This window comes from Molossus molossus, unplaced genomic scaffold (genome assembly GCF_014108415.1).
Source record: "Molossus molossus isolate mMolMol1 unplaced genomic scaffold, mMolMol1.p scaffold_m16_p_17, whole genome shotgun sequence".
In the NCBI taxonomy this organism is placed as follows: domain Eukaryota; kingdom Metazoa; phylum Chordata; class Mammalia; order Chiroptera; family Molossidae; genus Molossus; species Molossus molossus.
In genome coordinates this window covers 10936943-10954652 of record NW_023425352.1, presented here as the reverse complement: position 1 = coordinate 10954652, position 17710 = coordinate 10936943, and the positions used below count along the sequence as shown (strand labels likewise).

The 17710-nt window shown below is 56.3% G+C and overlaps 1 protein-coding gene across 3 annotated transcripts in view; it reads right to left on the bottom strand.

Moving 5' to 3' along the window:
* Positions 1-1007: 1007 nt before the first annotated feature.
* HSPA12A (heat shock protein family A (Hsp70) member 12A) overlaps positions 1008-17710 on the bottom strand; it is a 129925-nt gene continuing 113222 nt past the window's right edge. For 2 of the 3 annotated variants that reach the window (XM_036265078.1, XM_036265081.1), the window contains 6 exons: positions 10047-10218; positions 6504-6590; positions 5823-5927; positions 4857-5115; positions 3109-3212; positions 1008-2244 (listed from right to left, as the gene is read on the bottom strand). In XM_036265078.1, coding sequence (XP_036120971.1) covers positions 1607-2244; positions 3109-3212; positions 4857-5115; positions 5823-5927; positions 6504-6590; positions 10047-10218 — 1365 coding nt within the window. In that variant the 3' untranslated portion in view covers positions 1008-1606. The remainder of the gene's footprint in view (positions 2245-3108; positions 3213-4856; positions 5116-5822; positions 5928-6503; positions 6591-10046; positions 10219-17710) is intronic. The other variant, XM_036265082.1, reaches the window with a different exon arrangement.

Below are 17710 nucleotides of genomic sequence, written 5' to 3'. Positions count from 1 at the left end.
TCACTGGCGTCTCCTGAAGATCGCAGATTCCCGTCCCCGCTCCAACACTTGACTTCAGTTCGTAAAAGGGACGGGGTGCAGGAAACTGTTTTGTTTTTTATTTACGTATAGTTGGTACACCGTACTTTCCTAGTTGTAACAGTTCCCAGGGGACAATATAGTAACTTGCATTTCCAGGAACCCGTTTTGAACCAGCATCCTCATGCAGGTAACTCACAGATCTACTTTGAAAACACCTGGCTTGCCCTGGCTGGTTTGGCTCAGCGGTTAGAGCGTCAGCCCATGGACCAAAGAGTCGCGGGTTTGATTCCGGCCAAGGGCACGTACCTCGGTTGCGGTTCTTCCCGGTCCCTGGCTAGGGTTGTGCGGGAGGCAGCCAATCAGTGTGTCTCTCTCACATCAGTGTTTCTCTCTCTCTCCCCCGCCCCACCTCTCCTTCCCTTTCACTCTATCTAAAGAGAAATGGACAAATTATTCTTGGATGAGGATTAAAAAAGAAAGAAAGAAAAACACCTGGCTTAATCCATCAAGTATAGATCTACGGATTCCTTTTGGACAGACTTTAAAAACTGATGACTTTAATAAAACATTTCGTAGAACAGATTCACTGGCCGCGAACCAACGACCTATTCCTTTGAAAATGGAGGGATACTTGGCCAACCCCTTTGGGGGATAAGGGTGAGCTGGGCGGGGGAGTTAATTTAAAATATGCATGTTTGTCAAAGTGAGGAGTTGTTCCGGACCCTGGGCCTGGTGATGTGAACAGGGCAAATGGCAACTTCATTTTCTTCCCCAAAAGTCCTCCTCAGGTTAACCCGAATGACTTATGAATTCAGAAATCAGGACTTGGCCGAAAATGACACGGCATGTGACCTTCCATGTCCACTTCCGTCGAAGCAGGTTTCACCCGCTGAGGAGTCGAGGCATCGCCCACTCACACCGTCCCCTCCCACTCACACCTCCCCTCCCACTCACACCGTCCCCTCCCACTCACACGTCCCCGCAGACTTGCCCGGCTACTGTTCTTCAGGGACCGATTTGGAATCGAAACTGTGAGAACCTAAAATAGCGCCCAGCGTCGGCAGCCTTCTCCCACCGCTACACAGCTCCAGCCTCCCACCGACTCCACTCTCTATCGCGTGTCGAGGAAAAGCAACGAACTGCAGATGGCTGGCATTCTATGCTGCCTGCCTGCCACCCAGGACAACGTGGGAAGAAAAGCCTCAGAGGGACGAAGACTCTCCTCCCGGCGCAAAGCGCTCCTGTGGAATCCAGAAGGACAGCGAGGTGTGCGGCGTGGGCTCCCCCCTGCAGAAGCGCACGGACCCCCTGCGGGGGGCTTTCACCCCTGGGACCCTCGAAACCAGCTGCTCTTCCAGGATCCCTGGATTTCTTATTCCCAAACCTCAATGCTAATTTCCCGGCGGTTGTTCTGACTCCAGTGTGCCCTCCAAAATCCCTCATTATTTCTAGCCCTGGTCTCATCGTCCCTGCTGAAATCCAGGCGGGCGTCGTCAAGGTCAAGGGCAGGGAAAGAACAGTCAGGGTTGAGGTCAGCAGATGCAGGTGAGCGGAGTCCAGGGGGACCGGTGACAGGGAGGGCCGGTTAGTAATTTAAGAAGTCGATCCCAACCTTGACGCTCTTGGAGGTGGCTACGTCGATGGCCGTAGCCTTGATCTCGGTGTCCCCGAACTGCATGAGGGTCTGGATCTCCCTCCGGGCGGGCACCGCGGTGCCGCTGGTCCCCGTGAGATCCAGGCGGAGGGTGCCACACTTCTTCACCCCGGGGTCGGTGATGAAGCTCACGCTGTCATGCTCGGAGCTGTAGACGTTGATGACGATGACGAGCTGGGAGGGCTTGGCGGGGGTGTAGCTGCGCTTGACCAGCTCGCCCAGGGCCACGGACTGGTCGGCAGAGATGAACTTGTCGAAGACGTCGGTGCACCAGCGGGTGCCATCTTTCACCAGCAGCTTCTCGGGCGGGTGCTTGCCCTCCACGTAGCGGTTCAGCACGCCCACCCCGTAGGTCAGCGGGGACCGGCGCACCTTGATGACGGCGGGGTCCAGGCCGAAGAGGACGGCGCCCTTGAGGATGGTGAGGCCCACGTCCTGGGGGATGATGATGCGGCACTTGTCCCCAAAGGCAGCCTGGATGGCCTGCTGCAGGAGCGGGGCCTCCGCAAAGCCGCCCACCAGGAACAGGAACTTGACAGTGGACACCTCGGGCTTCTGAAACAGGTCCCCTGGAAGGCAAAAGGGAGGGACAACGGCCTGTCACCAAACCAGCAGCCGGGGACTGGGTGGCCTGAGGGTTGGGGAAGGACACAGCCTCGTGGGCCCCAGGAGGACGGGCTTAGTCTGAGCAGGATTTGTGAGGCTGGTGCCTCACAGAGCGGGGCTTGCGCATCAGTGTGCTCAGGAACACTACTGCCTAGCAGACTCCCGCTTCCGCAGAGCCGGGGACCATGTCCAGCAGGCGTTTGCGATGCATAAAGGAATACCCCGAACAGGGCAGTGGTTCTGTTAAGGAAGTCAGGCCGGCTGTTATAAATACTATTCTTTGGTTTTCGTAAAGATCCCATCCCACCCCTAGGGGCTGTGACCTGGCAGGTGAGGGGCAGGAAGTGGGTGGGCGGCCTGGATACTGCAAGGGTCCCAGGGAGGCTCCTGGGTACCCCTGGGCGAGGCCCCTGAGGCAGCAGACGGCAGCTCGGCCAGGCCGTCGCCCCTCCTACGGGATCTTTCTTTGGTTCACACAACTGTTCCTTCTCCCCTGCCAGGGGTGTGGTTCCCAACCTTCCCACGTGACGCAAGACTACATTCCTCGGGCCATAGCTGGAGGCTAGAACTGTGACAGAGCTCCCAGCCCTGCGGTGAAGCCAGAGGGAAGGCCTGGGTGGGGACAGGCGCTCATCGGCTTGCAGTTCCTGGGGGGCGGCCTCCGGAGCCTGTGCCCAGCAACTGCCCATGCACACGCCAGGGCTCGTGTACTCCACCAGGGCCCCGGCCCCCTGCCCCCCGACTTCACGTGCGTGGTCCGTGGGGCTGGAAAAGTCAGTCCCGTTCCTGGCTCTGCCCGGAGCAGCCAAGGCCTGACGAATACTTACGGAGATGCTCAATGATGCTGTCGATGGTTGGCTTGAAGAGGGCATTCATGGCATCTGGGCTCATCCTCAGCATCCCCTGTGAGGACCACTTCACAAAATCCACACTGTGGGCACAGCACAGAGAACACGTGGTGAGTGTATGGACTACACCCACAGACAGGCACAGACATGGGCCCTGGCAGAACAGCTGTCATGTCCAAGGGGCAAAAAGGGGTTTTAAAGTCCCTGGAAGTAGCCCAGCTGGTGTGGCTCAGTGGACTGCGCGTCATCCCGTGGACAGGGAGGTCCCGGTTCGATTCCCTGTCGGGGCACATGCCCCGCTTGTGGGCTCGATCCCCAGTAGGGGGCGTGCAGGAGGCAGCTGATTGATGTTTCTCTCTCACATCAATGTTTCTCTCTCTCTCTAAAAAAAAAAAAAAAATCAATAAAACAATAATAATAAAGTCCCTAGAATACCCTCATCTGCCAGGACCTGGACCCTTGGGACTCAAAGCTAAGATGCCGCCGCCTCTGCTTCTCTTTGCCTTCACTGCGGCCAACCTGCCCTGGAAGTGGAAGCTGACACCCAGTGCAGAGGACAAGGACACCAAGGACACTCTTCTGGGCGACCACGTTTTGATTCAGCGACAGTTGGATGTGAGTCATTAACGGCTCACACGCCCTGTCCACTGTGCTGCTGCGTAAGGCGAGCTGTGTGCTCGGGTGTAGGCCTGGAGCACCTGTCCCAGGACGGTGACAAGCTAGTCCTGCGTGCCCCTCACCGTCTCCGTCAGAGGAGCAGAGGCTGCTGGGCTGGGCCGGCCCCCGGCACTCAGGAGCGACGGGGCCGGGAGAGCCTTCCCTCTGAGCCCCGGCTTTGCGTCTGCAGACAAGGATAACACCGGTAGCCGCACCTCCCTCCCAGAGGGCGCTGTGAAGATCAAGTTAAACGCCATGTCTGTGAAAACACTGTGGCCACTTCCAGTGCTGAAGGAAAGCCAGGGGCGGTGAGTGCAGTCTGTGCCCCCCAAGTCTAGCATTCCAAGGGGCCATACAGACGGTGTCTGTCTCTGCAGCAAAGCACACGCCAGCTGCCCCCCAGCACCACATCGCGGATGCTGCCGTGTCTCCGACCAGGAATTCTTTCCATGGCCTAGGCCAAAGGGCGGCGTGGCGTGGCGTGGCGTGGCCCAGTGGCTGGCTGCGCCAGTCTTCCCAGACCCACGCAGGCAGGACGTGGGAGTCAACTAGAAGCAGGTGCCCTCCTGCAGGAGACGTGTGCAGGGAGCACATCAGCCCCTAAGTCTGGCGAGGACCCTGCTCCAAGGGGCGAAGACCTGGAGTCAACTGCAGGTGCAGTGGGGGACACACGAGACGAGCCCGGAGCACCCTCAGCGGGCCCCGGTGCAGACCACCAGGTCACGCCAATGGGACGCAGGAGCCAACCTGAAGGGGTCCCCCTGGCCAAGACGGGCCAATATGCGCATCACCAAGGATGTAACTGCCTTGGTTTAAAATACATCAAATATGCTTAAGCCCACGAATTCTTAATGCTATTCCCCATGTGCCCCAGCAAAAGAACAACGTTCATTTGCCACTTTGTAGGATGCTATGAAATCAATACTTTTTTAAACAGAAATCTCATGAACGGAAAGCAAGAACCTAGCGTTTGTCTCGTCTCTCTGACTGAACTACACTTCGGGGTAACCAAACCACAGAGGAGAAGTTTCCCTCCACTCCGCTCCCCGGAGGGTCCTGGGCCCACTCACTTGCTCTTCCTCAAGGCGTGCTCCACGCTGTGCCCACGGAACTTCTTGTAGTAATCGATGAAGGAGAAGGGCAAGGTGATGTTCAGTGGGTTGGTTCGGTCCGGGGCGGCCGCCCTTTTGCGAGACTCGAATGCGATCATTAAGTCAACCCAGGCCGCGGGACGCTTGATTTTGAATTGCTCGATGAAATCCTCTCCAAATATTTTACACAGAAGTTTTTCAAATTCGTAATCTACTCCTAAGGATCCATAGGGTCCGCCTGAATCAAGAACAGAATGATGAGAATGGTGAGGACTTGAACCCAGACCCCGAGACAGCTCCTGCTCTTCTCCGGCACAGAGCAGCACAGACTCCGGCCCCCGAGCACTGGGCCGCAGCCCGGTTTCTACTCAGGTTCTTTCCATCACTCATGGAGCGTGCCTATAGAAATCCCTGGTCAGCAACCTGTTTAAAATCAACTATGTTTTAAATAAGATCCATACATTTAAGGTACTGGGGTATCATGGTTTTCCCATGGCAGAGAGCCAAGAACAGGATCGGGAACACGGGCAGGCCTCCCTCAGGCCCCGTGGACTAAACACTCATCAGCCCCACCCCGACCAAGGGAAAGAGCCTGTTCCGTGGCTTGGCGATCTTGACCCACGCCCGGGGCTCCGGGACCTTCCTGACAGCTTAGCCACAGCACTGAGTCACACCTGCCACGAGGCTGCAGTCACCCCCACAGCCTTCAGCAGCAAACTTCCTTGGCCAGGATCTGCAACAGGCTCCCTTTATGACAAAACCCCAGCCATGGTGGTTTGTGTTTTAAAGGACATTGAACTGCACTTTGCTGTCCAGTGTTAAATAAGCCCCAGGACCTTCTCCTGCCGACTACCCCCCATGCTGGTGCCACCAAGACAATGCTGAGAGAAGTCCGAAATGAGTGGCACACTCAGGGAGGAGAAAATCAGCCATGCAGGGGCTCACCCGTCGCTTTATACAGTTCTTTAAGGTGTCCCTCTGGTAACCGTATCTGATGGACTGTGAGGTCTACGGTGCCACCGCCACTGTCCACGACCACATACTTGTCCCCTGGTTTAAAAAAAAACAAAAAAACAGCCATCCTTTACATAGACCACCTGTCAACCACCCCTGAAACAAGCTGGTGGGTGAGGACTTGGTAGACCCGACCCTTCTCATTAGCAGTGTGGGCTTGCTAATCAGCTGCACAGCGAGTTATTCGTGACCAGAGAAGGCGATAATGTCTGCTGGGGGGCACGGGCAGCACGGACGATCAGGAACCCAGATGCGTGAAGCACGCACACATGCACACGCTGCCGCGCACGGGGCGCGTGCAAGCGGACAACCCCCTGCCAAGTGAGCAGCACCGTGAAATGACCCACTGTTTCACAGAAGACTTACCCTGGAACTGGTGGGTTCCAATCTCTACCTTTCTTCTGAAGAGTCTAGGCAGTTTTAAAACATGCAAAATTACAGCTCCCAACAAGAGCTCTCCCTGGGTGAGGAGTCTTTAAAACGGACTGATTTTGAACATTTTCCAAAAGTGCAAAAGGAATAGAACAGGAATGCAGCTTTGCCAGCAGCACACACGTGCGCATGCACACACACACAGATCCAGCAAGGGCAAAGGACGTTCAAGGACGCTACCTTCCTCCAGCTCGGACCAGATCTCTCCTATGACATTCTCCACCAGAAAGGTCCGGCTCTGCCGGTTACGCCGTATGTGCTCCTTAGCTAGTGGTCGACACAAAGAAAACGATGACGTGTAAGAAAGCGTGAAAACGCGGGCGGTCCTCTGCAGTCAGTGGAGGCAACAGCCCGAGGAGGTGTAGGGACAGAACCCTTAGTGAAACGTTACACAAATGTAACCTCAGGGACTACGAATCTAATCTAGTTCCTCCCGAACAAGTAGCTGTCGCCACCGGCCTTCACTGTTCGTCTGCGTGGCAGATTTAGTGTGGACCCTGCTGAAAAGCTCACCTGGATGGGAGCCCCATCCTCCAGGGACATTTGGGGGGAATGGGTTAATAAAATGGAGCACATTCCTGGCGTTGCTGTCCCAGGGAGGAAGCTTTCTGCCAAGCAGCTTTCAGTGTACTTGGTTAATAATTTCACATCGGGACTCGGATTCTAGGAAAGTGGGGCATGTTTTGCTCATCTGGATCCTGGATAAATTGCACAGGAACCACTTCCTGACCTTGTTGAAGCCAATATGCTTTTTGGCCACAAGGTGGCGCATCCGGCAAAAGGTGGCACCTGTGAAACTGGCAAAGCCAGCACCACCTTTTCCCTGAGCGCTGCGGGACAGCCCGGCTGTGGCTGGGGGTACTTAGTGGCTGTGACACCCTGCACAGGGCATTTCATCTCCACCTGGCCTCCGACGGTGCACAGGGCACAAACCACCGTCCTATGTTGACATGAGGAAACCCGGCCAGGGAGATTAAGGGACGTGCAGTTCCCACACTGTCTCGCAGCCTGAAATGAACCCTCCATCCAGGGACCCTCATGCCTCTGAGATTTCACAATTTAAAGTGAAGTATGGAAAAGCAGAATACAAATGAGAAGACGCGGGGAAGGTGCCGTGAAAGGGCACCTGGGAGGTAGCAGGGCACAGCCAAGGTGGGAATTTGGGCAACTCAAACCCCCCTGGGCCTTAGTTTCTTCATCCATAAAAGGGGGATAATAACACTTGGCCTAAGGTGCTCACAGGCAGAGCAGGGACTGGCTCTCTGATTTGTCCTAGGCAGCCCGTGGGACGCCTGGCTCACAGCAGGTGGTAACGGAGGTGGAGCACCAAGCCTGAGACCTGGTCCCCAGCAAGGATCCCTACCACGCCTGATCCAGGGCGGCCACCTGCTTCACAGGTGAGGCTCTGTCCACAGCTCTGCTGCCGCACCCACTTCTGCAGTTCCCGGGCGGGTGCTGCGGACTTTGCATGTCTGTGGCTGTTAATCCCACCAAGGACCCTTGACCCTCTAGCAAGGAACTGTGTTTGCAAAACATCTTCTCTGGGGATTGGCATGACAAACACTGGGTCAGCTCTAGGTTCCTCGGCCCTGGTTTATGGTGGCGAGGCCATCCCCCGATTAAAGGGCTCTTGCCGGCCTGGGAGGGATCCCCAAATACGGGGCTTCTCTGCTGTTCCTGGCACCAGCTCCGGAAGAATTTCTACTGCAGATCTTGTAGTGAGCATCTGATTTCCTAAAACAATCTGGATGACTAACAGAATGGCATTCATAAAAACGGCCAAGCGGAGCTAACAGGACATGCTCTGGGCTCTCAAAAAATTATCCCATTTTTCAGGCAAATTAAACCCATTTTGTGAAAAATGTATCCTTAATAGATCTCATTAAATCTTCTTGGAGTAAAAAAAAAAAAAAAAAAAATACCGATAGCAAACCCTGTGGTACTGGGGGCAGAGTGCGGGCTTCGTTCTCCTCCACGGTGTCCACAGGTGTCCACCAGGAGGAGCCTCCAGTCTGGGGACAGCCTGGGGGAGGCGTCAGCGCCATCCTGGGTACTCCTGATTACGTGCTCTGCGCCCTGTGCTTCTAACTGCAACCCAAGGCTGAGACAGAACCCTGCCTCTCTGCCCCTCGGAGGGGTGCTGGCCAACATTGTGGGACCTGAAAAAACCCCCAAGACCCTCTGAGCACACGAGACAACACGCAAGTCCGCCAGGCACAGGCCACGGGCACGGAGCAGTGGGCGAGGACAGGTCGTGTGGCAGGAGGGGAAACCTCCTGAGCTCTGGGGAAGGCGAGCATCCGAACGCTTCCCCCCAAACGTGCGCTTTGATTAGCAGGTGGTCAAAGGAGCTGCACCAGAACGGGCTAGCTCTCATTCATCTGCTTTTATGAACAACCAAGAACCAGCAAATAAGAGGAAAAGCCCAGTCCTTCCTCTTTTTTTTTTTTTTCCAATTAAAACAATGACGGTGGAAATCTAAATGAACGTCACTGCGTGTTTCCAACAGTGCCGTGGATTCGGTCGGCGGCGCGGCCAACCTCGGCGTGTGCTGAGGCCCAGCGCTGCCGGAAAAGGCAAGTCGGGCCCTCATTTCCCAAGGGAAGCCTGTTCCCACAGACGCTGGTGAATCAGGTCTGAGGTGCCAGCGCAGGGCCCTGGCAGGCCGAGGCAGCGGCTTGGTGACAAGTGAACTCTGTGTCACTGTCTTGTGGCTGAGGTGCACAGATTCCCCAGTCTTGGTGACAATGCATGTCGGTGGCTTCTGGGCCAGTCACCCTGTGACGAGGAACAGGAGAGGCCTGGAGGAGATGGCCTGCTAAGGGTGAGCCTGGTCCCAGAGCCTCGGCTGGGCCTCGGTGTGGGGGCAAGGCAGGCGTGGGAACAAGGATAGAGGGGGAGCCGGGGGCCGTCCTGGCTGCCGCCCTCCCTCCCTCTCCTCGGTGCTTGGCCTCCCGGGGTGGGGCTGGATTCTGCCCTTGAGGCCCTGCCTGGAGACGGCCCGGAGCTGCGTGCCCCCCACAGCACCCTTAGCTTCCAAACTCACAGGGGTGGCTTTGACCCTGAGCTAGGTGTCTCCAAACTCTGTGGCCCTGAACAGACGTGCAGAGCCCTGGATGCCAGGAAAACAGCTCTAGGGACAAGACTGCGACCACCTTGCATGCAGGGAAATAGGAAGGAGAGAACGTTCTTGAGGTCCCTCCTTAACTTCCTGTCTCCTTAGGCAGGTGACCTTCTCCACAGCTGAATGAGCATCAGCCGGGTTGGGAAAAGTCAGCCCTTTGCAGCGTATTTATGGCAAAGACACACAGTGAGCTCATCACACACGCAGCGGCTCCATGAGCGAGTCAGCAATCAACCGAGTCTTAATGAAGGAATTAATAACAGGCAAATGGATTAGATTAAGAATCAGTTAACAGACAAGAAAGATTAAGAGCTTAGTAAAATGCAAGGCCAAGGACTGCTCTCAGCCCCCCTCAGTTTGTGGAGAAGTACCCTCCCCTCTAAGTCACGTGGGTGGGTGATGCACGGGGTGCTCCCTGCCAAGTTTACCCCCTGGAGGGGCCAGGTCAGAGGGCAGAGCACAGAGGTGCTTAAAGCCAACCTCTGGGGAGCACCTTGATTCTGCACAAGGGCACTAAGTGCATTTACATAACAGAGGCCCAGAGACATGCAAGGGTGGGCGGGAGAGGCCAGGGAAGGGGAGAGAGAGAGCAGAGGTACCCTGTGCAAACCCAGCTCCTACTGTGTCTCTGGAGCTGTACCCATTGACCGCGGCCCTGCTGCTCAGCTCGATCATCTGGGGCAGCCGCAGCTTCCGGCAGTAGATGGAGGCCGCCTCGGGCTCCAGGGCAATGATCAGCTGCTCCGAGTTCTCAGGGGAGGCCAGGCCTGCCTGCAACACAGAAGGAGAGCTGGGACCCGTGTTCCCTGGGCGGGACCGCGCTGAGGACCCGCACCTGGGGCTGACATCCCCAAGGAAGGGGCACTCACACGCTGCTGGTTTGAGAACGTCCCTCCATGGGCCTCTGCAGAGCTTACAGTTGGGGGTGATCGGCTGCTGGGCCTCTCCAGGTACCCACACACCAGAGTGGCCAAAGAAAACCAGACGGGAAATGCCACCCTCTGGGCCGCGGGGCCTCTGGCATCTGGGTCTTGCTCAGCCCAGAACTGAGAAGCATGAGGGGACGGGCCCCAAAATTTTGAAAACTGTCACAGAGGGGAAGGCAGAATGGTCTGTTTTGGTTAAAACAGGCCAGTCTGACTGAGTCGGGGCCAGCCCCCCTCATTGGTGGCCTAGGAGACAAATGGCCCATCACGCGACCTCAGCCGGACAAGCGTCTGATTTTGCTGTCTGGGTGTGACCAGGGCTCCAGAAAGCCGCTCCTGGAATCCCACACGGCGCCCCCTCCTGGAGCGTGGGTGGAAAGGCAGCTGGAAGTTATCTTAGTCAAAGCCTTTGTCCCTTTAATAGCAGAAAGGCTTCTGCTCTGTGACATCTGACTGTTCCGGTCACACTCCTCCAGGCCTTACCAGGGCCAGCCCAGGAGGCTCTGGGCCCACCCGTCTGAGGGTGCTCGGAGCAGCGAGCCTGGTATGGCCCTACCGGGTGCCGCCCACCTCTCGTGGCCTTGAACTTGAGCCCACCGAGTTTCCTTGGCTGCCGGCGGTAACAGAGACATGCCTCATTCCTGCCACTGCGGTGTTTGTTGTCTTTGTCCTGTTTCCTAGGGAACCTCAGGATGCTGTCCTGGTGCCGCACCCACTGGATAGAAGGCCCGGTCCTACGCCAGCTCACGAGGTTAGTGGCCTCAGCCCAGGCCAGGGGTGAAGGTGCGCCTAGTGTCACACATGCAGAGTGACCTCTCTCCAGGAGGGGCCGGCCTGCAGCCACGGGCGGAAGGGGTGTGGGGGAGCAGCTACTGGGTGGGGTGGGGGAGGCCAGGTTATACTGCAAGAAATGCAAAGGACCTTCGTCCAACTCCCTCCCTTTTTGCAGAAAGAAACCAAGGGTCGGAGGGGTAGGGCGACCGACTGTCCTGGGTTTCCTGGGACGTGGGCCTCCCAGTCTCTTAGGCTCAAGGGTATCCATCCCGTAGTGGCAGAGCGGGCCCGGGCCCAGATCTCGCGCCCTGCGACCAGCTCTGTGCCTGATCCTCAGCTCCCTGGGCTGAGTGACTCCAGGTACTGAGGTGGGGCCCAGACCTTCGGGAGAACTTGAACAAAACTTCTCAGTGCCTCAAATGCCCCCCTCGACTGGCTTAAAGAACAGCACCCGACAGCACACTTGCCTGTACCATACCCCAAATGAACCAATTAACTGTCTTCTCGCAACACCATCAGCGGACAGGTGTCTGAACATCTCCATTCAGCCAATCTCAAATGCTTCACAGCAGGTGGTAAAAGTCCTGCTGGAAGACTGACCTTACAGAACCACACACACGTCCATCCCATCACAGGAAACCTGTCTCCTTACAGCCTTGCACCCTCGGCAGTGGCCACCCACGTAGGCGGTGCCTGTGTCCACCAGCTGGGTCCCTGGGTTGAAGAGGCGGGACCTGCTCTTAGCTGACATGGTCAACAGGCCACTGACACAGACGTGTGACGAGATGCCCACTACTCCCGGCCCAAGGATTAGAAGTCCCCTTCCCCCAGCCTCACTTCTCCCGGGGTCACAGTAGACACCCTCGGAACAGTCAGGTGAGGTGATAGTACCCAATGGAAGAGGACATGGGTTACACACCAGGAAAGATGAGACCTCTGAACCTTCATCCCCAGAATCCCTGAAGAAGAAACCCAAAATAAATAAAACCAAGAAGCGCCCCGGCAAAAGGACGGCTCCCGTGGGTTCCCTGCCCCATCTCCTGGGTTTGTCTCGTCCAGGAGCTCCTAAGGGAAGCTGCCAGGCTTGCATCCACCATGTGGGGTGGGGAAGGAAAGACCAGCTACAGAGAAACCGCAGGGCCACACGGCATCAGACTCCCCCAGGTTCAGAATGGAAAATAAAACTGGGGTGAAGGGGGGCCAGCACACAGCCGGAGAGGCCCCAGGGACTCAGAGCGAAGGAGGAAAGGTTAAGGCCCGTGATGACATCACTGTCATGTCCCATAGGGACGTCCACCCGCCAGGTGGCCCCCGGTGGCCAGGAAGAGCACAGGGCCTGGGCCGGGCAGTGGGGAACAGGAGGGAAACGAGAAAAGCAAGAACCGTAGTTCCCCTCCACACCCTGCCTGAGACTCCGAGCAGGGCCTGAAATGTCTACGTGGAGCAATGGAATCAAGATGACCAGAGGGATGAGGAGCCTGGAGCAAAATCACACAACTCGACATGTCCCAGTGCACCTGCTGTGACGGCCCCCACGAGGCTGCTCCCACGTCCTGAACACGGGGCCCGAGGACCGAACACCGCCCGGCTGTGCCCTTCAGGAGCCGCCTTCCCCGGCCCTCCCTGCTGGTCACTGACCCGTTTGCACCCGCGGTTCCCCGCGGTCACCAGGAACGGGTGCAGACAGGGAATGGAGGTGAAGAGGACCCCACACCAGAGGGAGGAAAAGGCCAGGTCAGAGGGCTCCGGAAGTACCTGGGAGACCCAGGAAAGAGTAACCACACCCTTTGTTGGAATGAGCCCGTCGTGCTCCCCGGTGACAATAAGGGGCTGTGCCCCGCCCGCCACCCTAATGGTGGCCACAGTGAAGAGCTGAGGGACAGGCAAGAGGCAGCGGCTGGCCCTGGCAGATTCCGTGTCCCGGGAGGGGGTCGCAGGGCTGCCTGTGTACTCCAGGACAAGGAGGAAATACAAGGGAATCCACCAGACTCAAAGCCCAGCCGAGATGCTCTCTGGGCAGGAGGCCGGGTGCCCGGGAGTGTGAGCTTGTTTCTGCGTAAACACTTGCAGTCTTCTCAGCAGAAACCCTCCAGCGGCAGCCGGCAGGAGACCTGGGCGGCCGTCTGCCTGGGCCCAAGCCCGGGTCACTGTAGCAGAGCACGCTCTCCACTCTTGCTAATTCCACCTCAAGGTGGGACCTCGGGGCTGCTGCGCTTTGAGCTCTCCCTCCGCTGGGCCAGGCAGACACGTCTGGCCTCCCCTGCAAGATGGTATGTTCACTGCAGGCAGCAAGCAGGTCTTCTTGCCCCAGAGCACCCAGGAGGGGCGCGGAGGGTAGCTGCTAAATGAATGAATGAACATCCCTCCAGCCAAACAATGTTCTGCAATTCCTGGTGCTCATCTCCGCAAAACTGAAAGACAGCAAGCACTCTGCCGGCATGACCTGCGGTCTCTACAAACAGAAGGTGTCTGAACCAAGAGCGTGCAACCCCACGGGACGCCCCCAGGGACCTGGGGCAGCAGGAGCACCATCGGAACAGCTTTCCAGAGTGCTGCTTCGTGGTCACGAGCAGCAGGTGGGTGACTCCAGGGAGACGGGTGTGGGCGTCCACACTGCCTACACTGCTTCTCCACCCTGCAGTCAGCTGGCGAGATCCAGCAGGGGCTGTGTTTACAGCTGAGAAAAACGACCAAACGACCAGACGACCGAGTGTTCTGCTGGCCTGGCGTCAAGCTGCCAAGGGCCCCAGCTGCCCCGGTTCTGGGTGTCATGGGGCTGTTGTTTTTGCTTTTTTCCTGATAGGATTATTTGTCACTGCGATTTGTTCAGAGATGAAGGCAAATGCAAGCTGCAACTCCGTGTCAGATGAAATCATCACATGTAGGGAAACATTTACTTAACAGGTTTCTGAAACCTACTAGAGTTACACACTTTAGGCAAAATGCCTCTAGAAATAAACGGGACTGTTTCTTATCCATGAAGCTCTCAAGACTCAGTGGAACGACCTCTCATTCTAGGTCTACAAGAGGGATCAGCTGCTTGTTTGTTTCTTATTGATTTTTAGAGAGAAACAAAGGGAGAGAGGGAGAGAAACACATCAGTGTGAGAGAGAAAAATTGATCGGCTGCCTCCCATACAGACCCAGACCAGCATCAAACCTGCAACCTGGGTACGTGCCCTGACCAGGAATCAAACCTGCAAGGTTTTGGTGTATGAGAATGCTCCACCCACTGAGCCTCCTGGCCAGGGCAGATCAGCTATTCTGCTCCTTGTTTTTTTTTGGTTTTTTTTTATCCTCACCCGAGGATATTTTTCCATTTTTCGTACAGATAGAGTGGGAGGGAGAGAGAGAGAGAAACATCGATGTGAAGGGACACATCGAGTGGCTGCCACCCGCACGACCAACCAGGGCCCGGGACAAACTGCAACCGAAGTACGTGCCCTTAGCGGGAACCGAACCCGGGTCTCTCCGGACCGCAGGCCGACGCTCTAACCGCTGAGCCAAACTGGCCAGGGCAGCTATTCTGCTCCTTGTTTTTTTTTTTTTTTTAGATCAGCTATTCTGTCTGCTACCATCTTTTCACTGAATGCTCTTCAAGGGTCAATAGGTGACCTGAGGCTGTCTATTACAAAAGATAGAGATTTAACCTGCTTTTTCAACGGGCACTTGACACTAGCGGAGACCCTGGTGTTTCACAGATGAAACTGCATTTGTAGCCTGCCCTGAGCCCACCGGCAGTGAATCCGACCTCTGTCCACTCCAGGCCTGCTTCTCCCATTGGAGGTGCTCCCCAGGGCCTCAGCTCCTGCTCTGCAGCCAGGCCCTTCATCCTCCACCAGGCTGGTGACGGGGAGAAGCTCAGGTCCCCAAGGACTGTGCCATGAACTCGGGCTCCGGGAACCTGGACAGGCCTGGAAGGAGGGGCTCTGTTCTCACGTGCAAGCAGGTTGGATGCGACAGTGTCCCAGCTGGTCTGATCACCCTCCCGCCGCCTCCTGGCTCTTCCACTTGGAGTCAGGCTGATGGGTAGCACCCTGGTGAGAGGGTTGGTGGGCACTCTTGGATCTCAGAAGTTGGCTGGGCCAAGAACTGTTTTTTGCTCAGGTTTTCTATGGGAGTTCTCCAGAGAAACTGAACTAATAGGATGTATGTATGTGTAGAAAAAGATTTATGATAAGACATTGGCTCACGTGGTTTTGGAGACTGACAGGTCTGGAGACCTGCAGTCAGCAAGCTGGAGGACCAGGAGAGCCAATAAGGTGCGGTTCCCTCGCAGGCAGGTTCAAGACCCAGGAAGATCAGATGTTTCCATTTAATCCAAAGGAATGTCCCAGTTTGAAGGTCAGCAGGCCGGAGGAATTCCATCTTATTCTAGGGAGGTGCTACTCGTGCCTTCAACTGATTAGGTGAGGCCCACCCACCTTGGGGAGGGCAATCTGCTTTATTCCGGCAATTGATTTAAATGTTAATATCATCCCCAAACATCGTCACAGCAACACTCAGAATGATGTTTGACCAAATATCTGGGTAACCCTTGGCTCAGTCAAGTATGCACATAAAATTAACCATCACAGGTACACATCTTTCTTATTCTATATACTAAATGGGGGGGGGGTGAGGAGGGAGAGTTGGACAGATGCCCATTTTGTTCACAGAATCTCAAGCTTCATTTCCATTTTGTCACTGAGATTCTTCCAGAAAACAGGCTGACCAGACTGCAGAGAAATGCCCGGACAGGCCCTCTGTCCCTCCCAGAAGTGTGACTGCTTCGATGAAGCACTCGGCTGCAAGCTACTGGAGAACAGGGCCAGTCTCACCGGGTGTGAATCCAGTGCCTACCCCAGTCCTGGCACACGGAACACTCCCAGCGCAGGTGTGTTTCATGAATGAACGAATAGTGAACAGTGACTGAGTGGTCCCTGCCATCTTAAACCCATGCCGTGACTGTAGACGGGACACGGGTATCGAATGAAAATTACACAGGGTCAAAAATTAAGCTGCACAGCCCTGGCCAGGTGGCTCCGTTGGTTACAGCACTGTCCTGTACACCGAAAGGTTGCAGGTTTGATTCCCGGTCAAGGCACACACCTAGGTCGCAGGTTCCATCCCCCACTTCGGGACCTGTACAGGAGGCTACCAACTGATGTTCCTCACATCAATGTTTTTTCTCTCTCTTTCTCCCTTCCTCTCTCTAAAGTCAATAAAAAACAGACCCTCGGGTGAAGATGCAAAAAACAATTCCGCTGCACAGTCACAGCACCAAACAAAAGCTGCCCAGGACTGGGGAGACAAGCCCGTCTGCAGAGTGTCTCCAGGCTTCAGAAAGCAAATTCCCTACATCCATGCACGCTGATCACATGTGCTCTGCTTAGGACCTGCTGAACCCTCTGCTCTCTGAGGTGCCATTTTGATTCAGCCGAACCCCAGAGGACCCCCCCCCCCCGTTTCCTTCCTCCTCAGCTGCCCCAGGGTTGAGCGGCCTCTCCCCTCTCCCTCCCTGCCCAGCCCCACCCCTCTTCCAGAGAAGCTGCCCTTGATGGGCGGGCCCAGAGCCCTCCCAGCCCTGACAAATCTACCAGTCACAGCACCTCTTTCTTTTTCAAGCTAAAAATAAGAACGGACCCTTTTCTGGGTCACACATTGGTTGCTGAAGTCGTCCTGTGGGCTGGACAATGACAGTCCAGCATGAATCTCGAGCATCCCTCCTGGGAAAAACTCAGACACGGGGCTGTCTTTTTAGCCGTCCTTCCCGGGGCCTGTCTCTGGATGCTGCCCGAGGCTGAGTCCGGGAGAAGTTCCCGGGTGCCGGGGCTCCCTGGACAGATTCTAAAGAAGATGCCCCTTTCTGGAACTTCCACCCTCTTGCTTCATCCCTAGGAAAGCAGATCTATTTTTGGCAGATGCACAGACTGAGCCAGATTCTCACGCTGAGCAGAGGAAGGGGAGCACAGCGGAGTCAGCCTGGGGTGGGGGGGGGAGGGGTTGGGAGGGGAGGGACACTGCCCTCCTTGAACTCGCCCTCCCACCTGGAGTAAAGCCCCAAGTGCTAGGTGCAGTCCGTGACCCCAAGGTGCCCACCGGACCACACTGCTGCACCCCGGGTGGATCTGGTGGGTGCTTTGAAAGGAAAGGTTCATCCGTGTGGCCACAAACTCAACGTCAGAGTTTTGCCCTGGCAGTGGGCAAAAGGACATCTTTCACGGTGGTGACGTTCCCCGGCCCGGCTCAAGTTAATGGCCGTGAAAACTGACATTCAGGACAGAGAGACTGACCCGAGCCCCAGGTAGGCGTTCATTGCCCCAAGGGATTAAGTAAGTACACGGAAGCAGCTGTCCTAGGACCAGAACAGCAATTGGGACGACCAGCCTTTCTCGCCAGAGTCAGACCCTCACGGAAGCCCTGTCATGGGACAAGTTGTCTGCAGACAGTGTGGGGTCGGAGGCTCTGAGGGTTCCTGGAACCAGCGGGGACCCCAGGCGCCCAGGAGGGCCGAGTTGGCCATTGGCCCTGGAACCTCTATCTCCATGGCGCTGAGCTGACTGGCAGACTCCTCAGCCATGC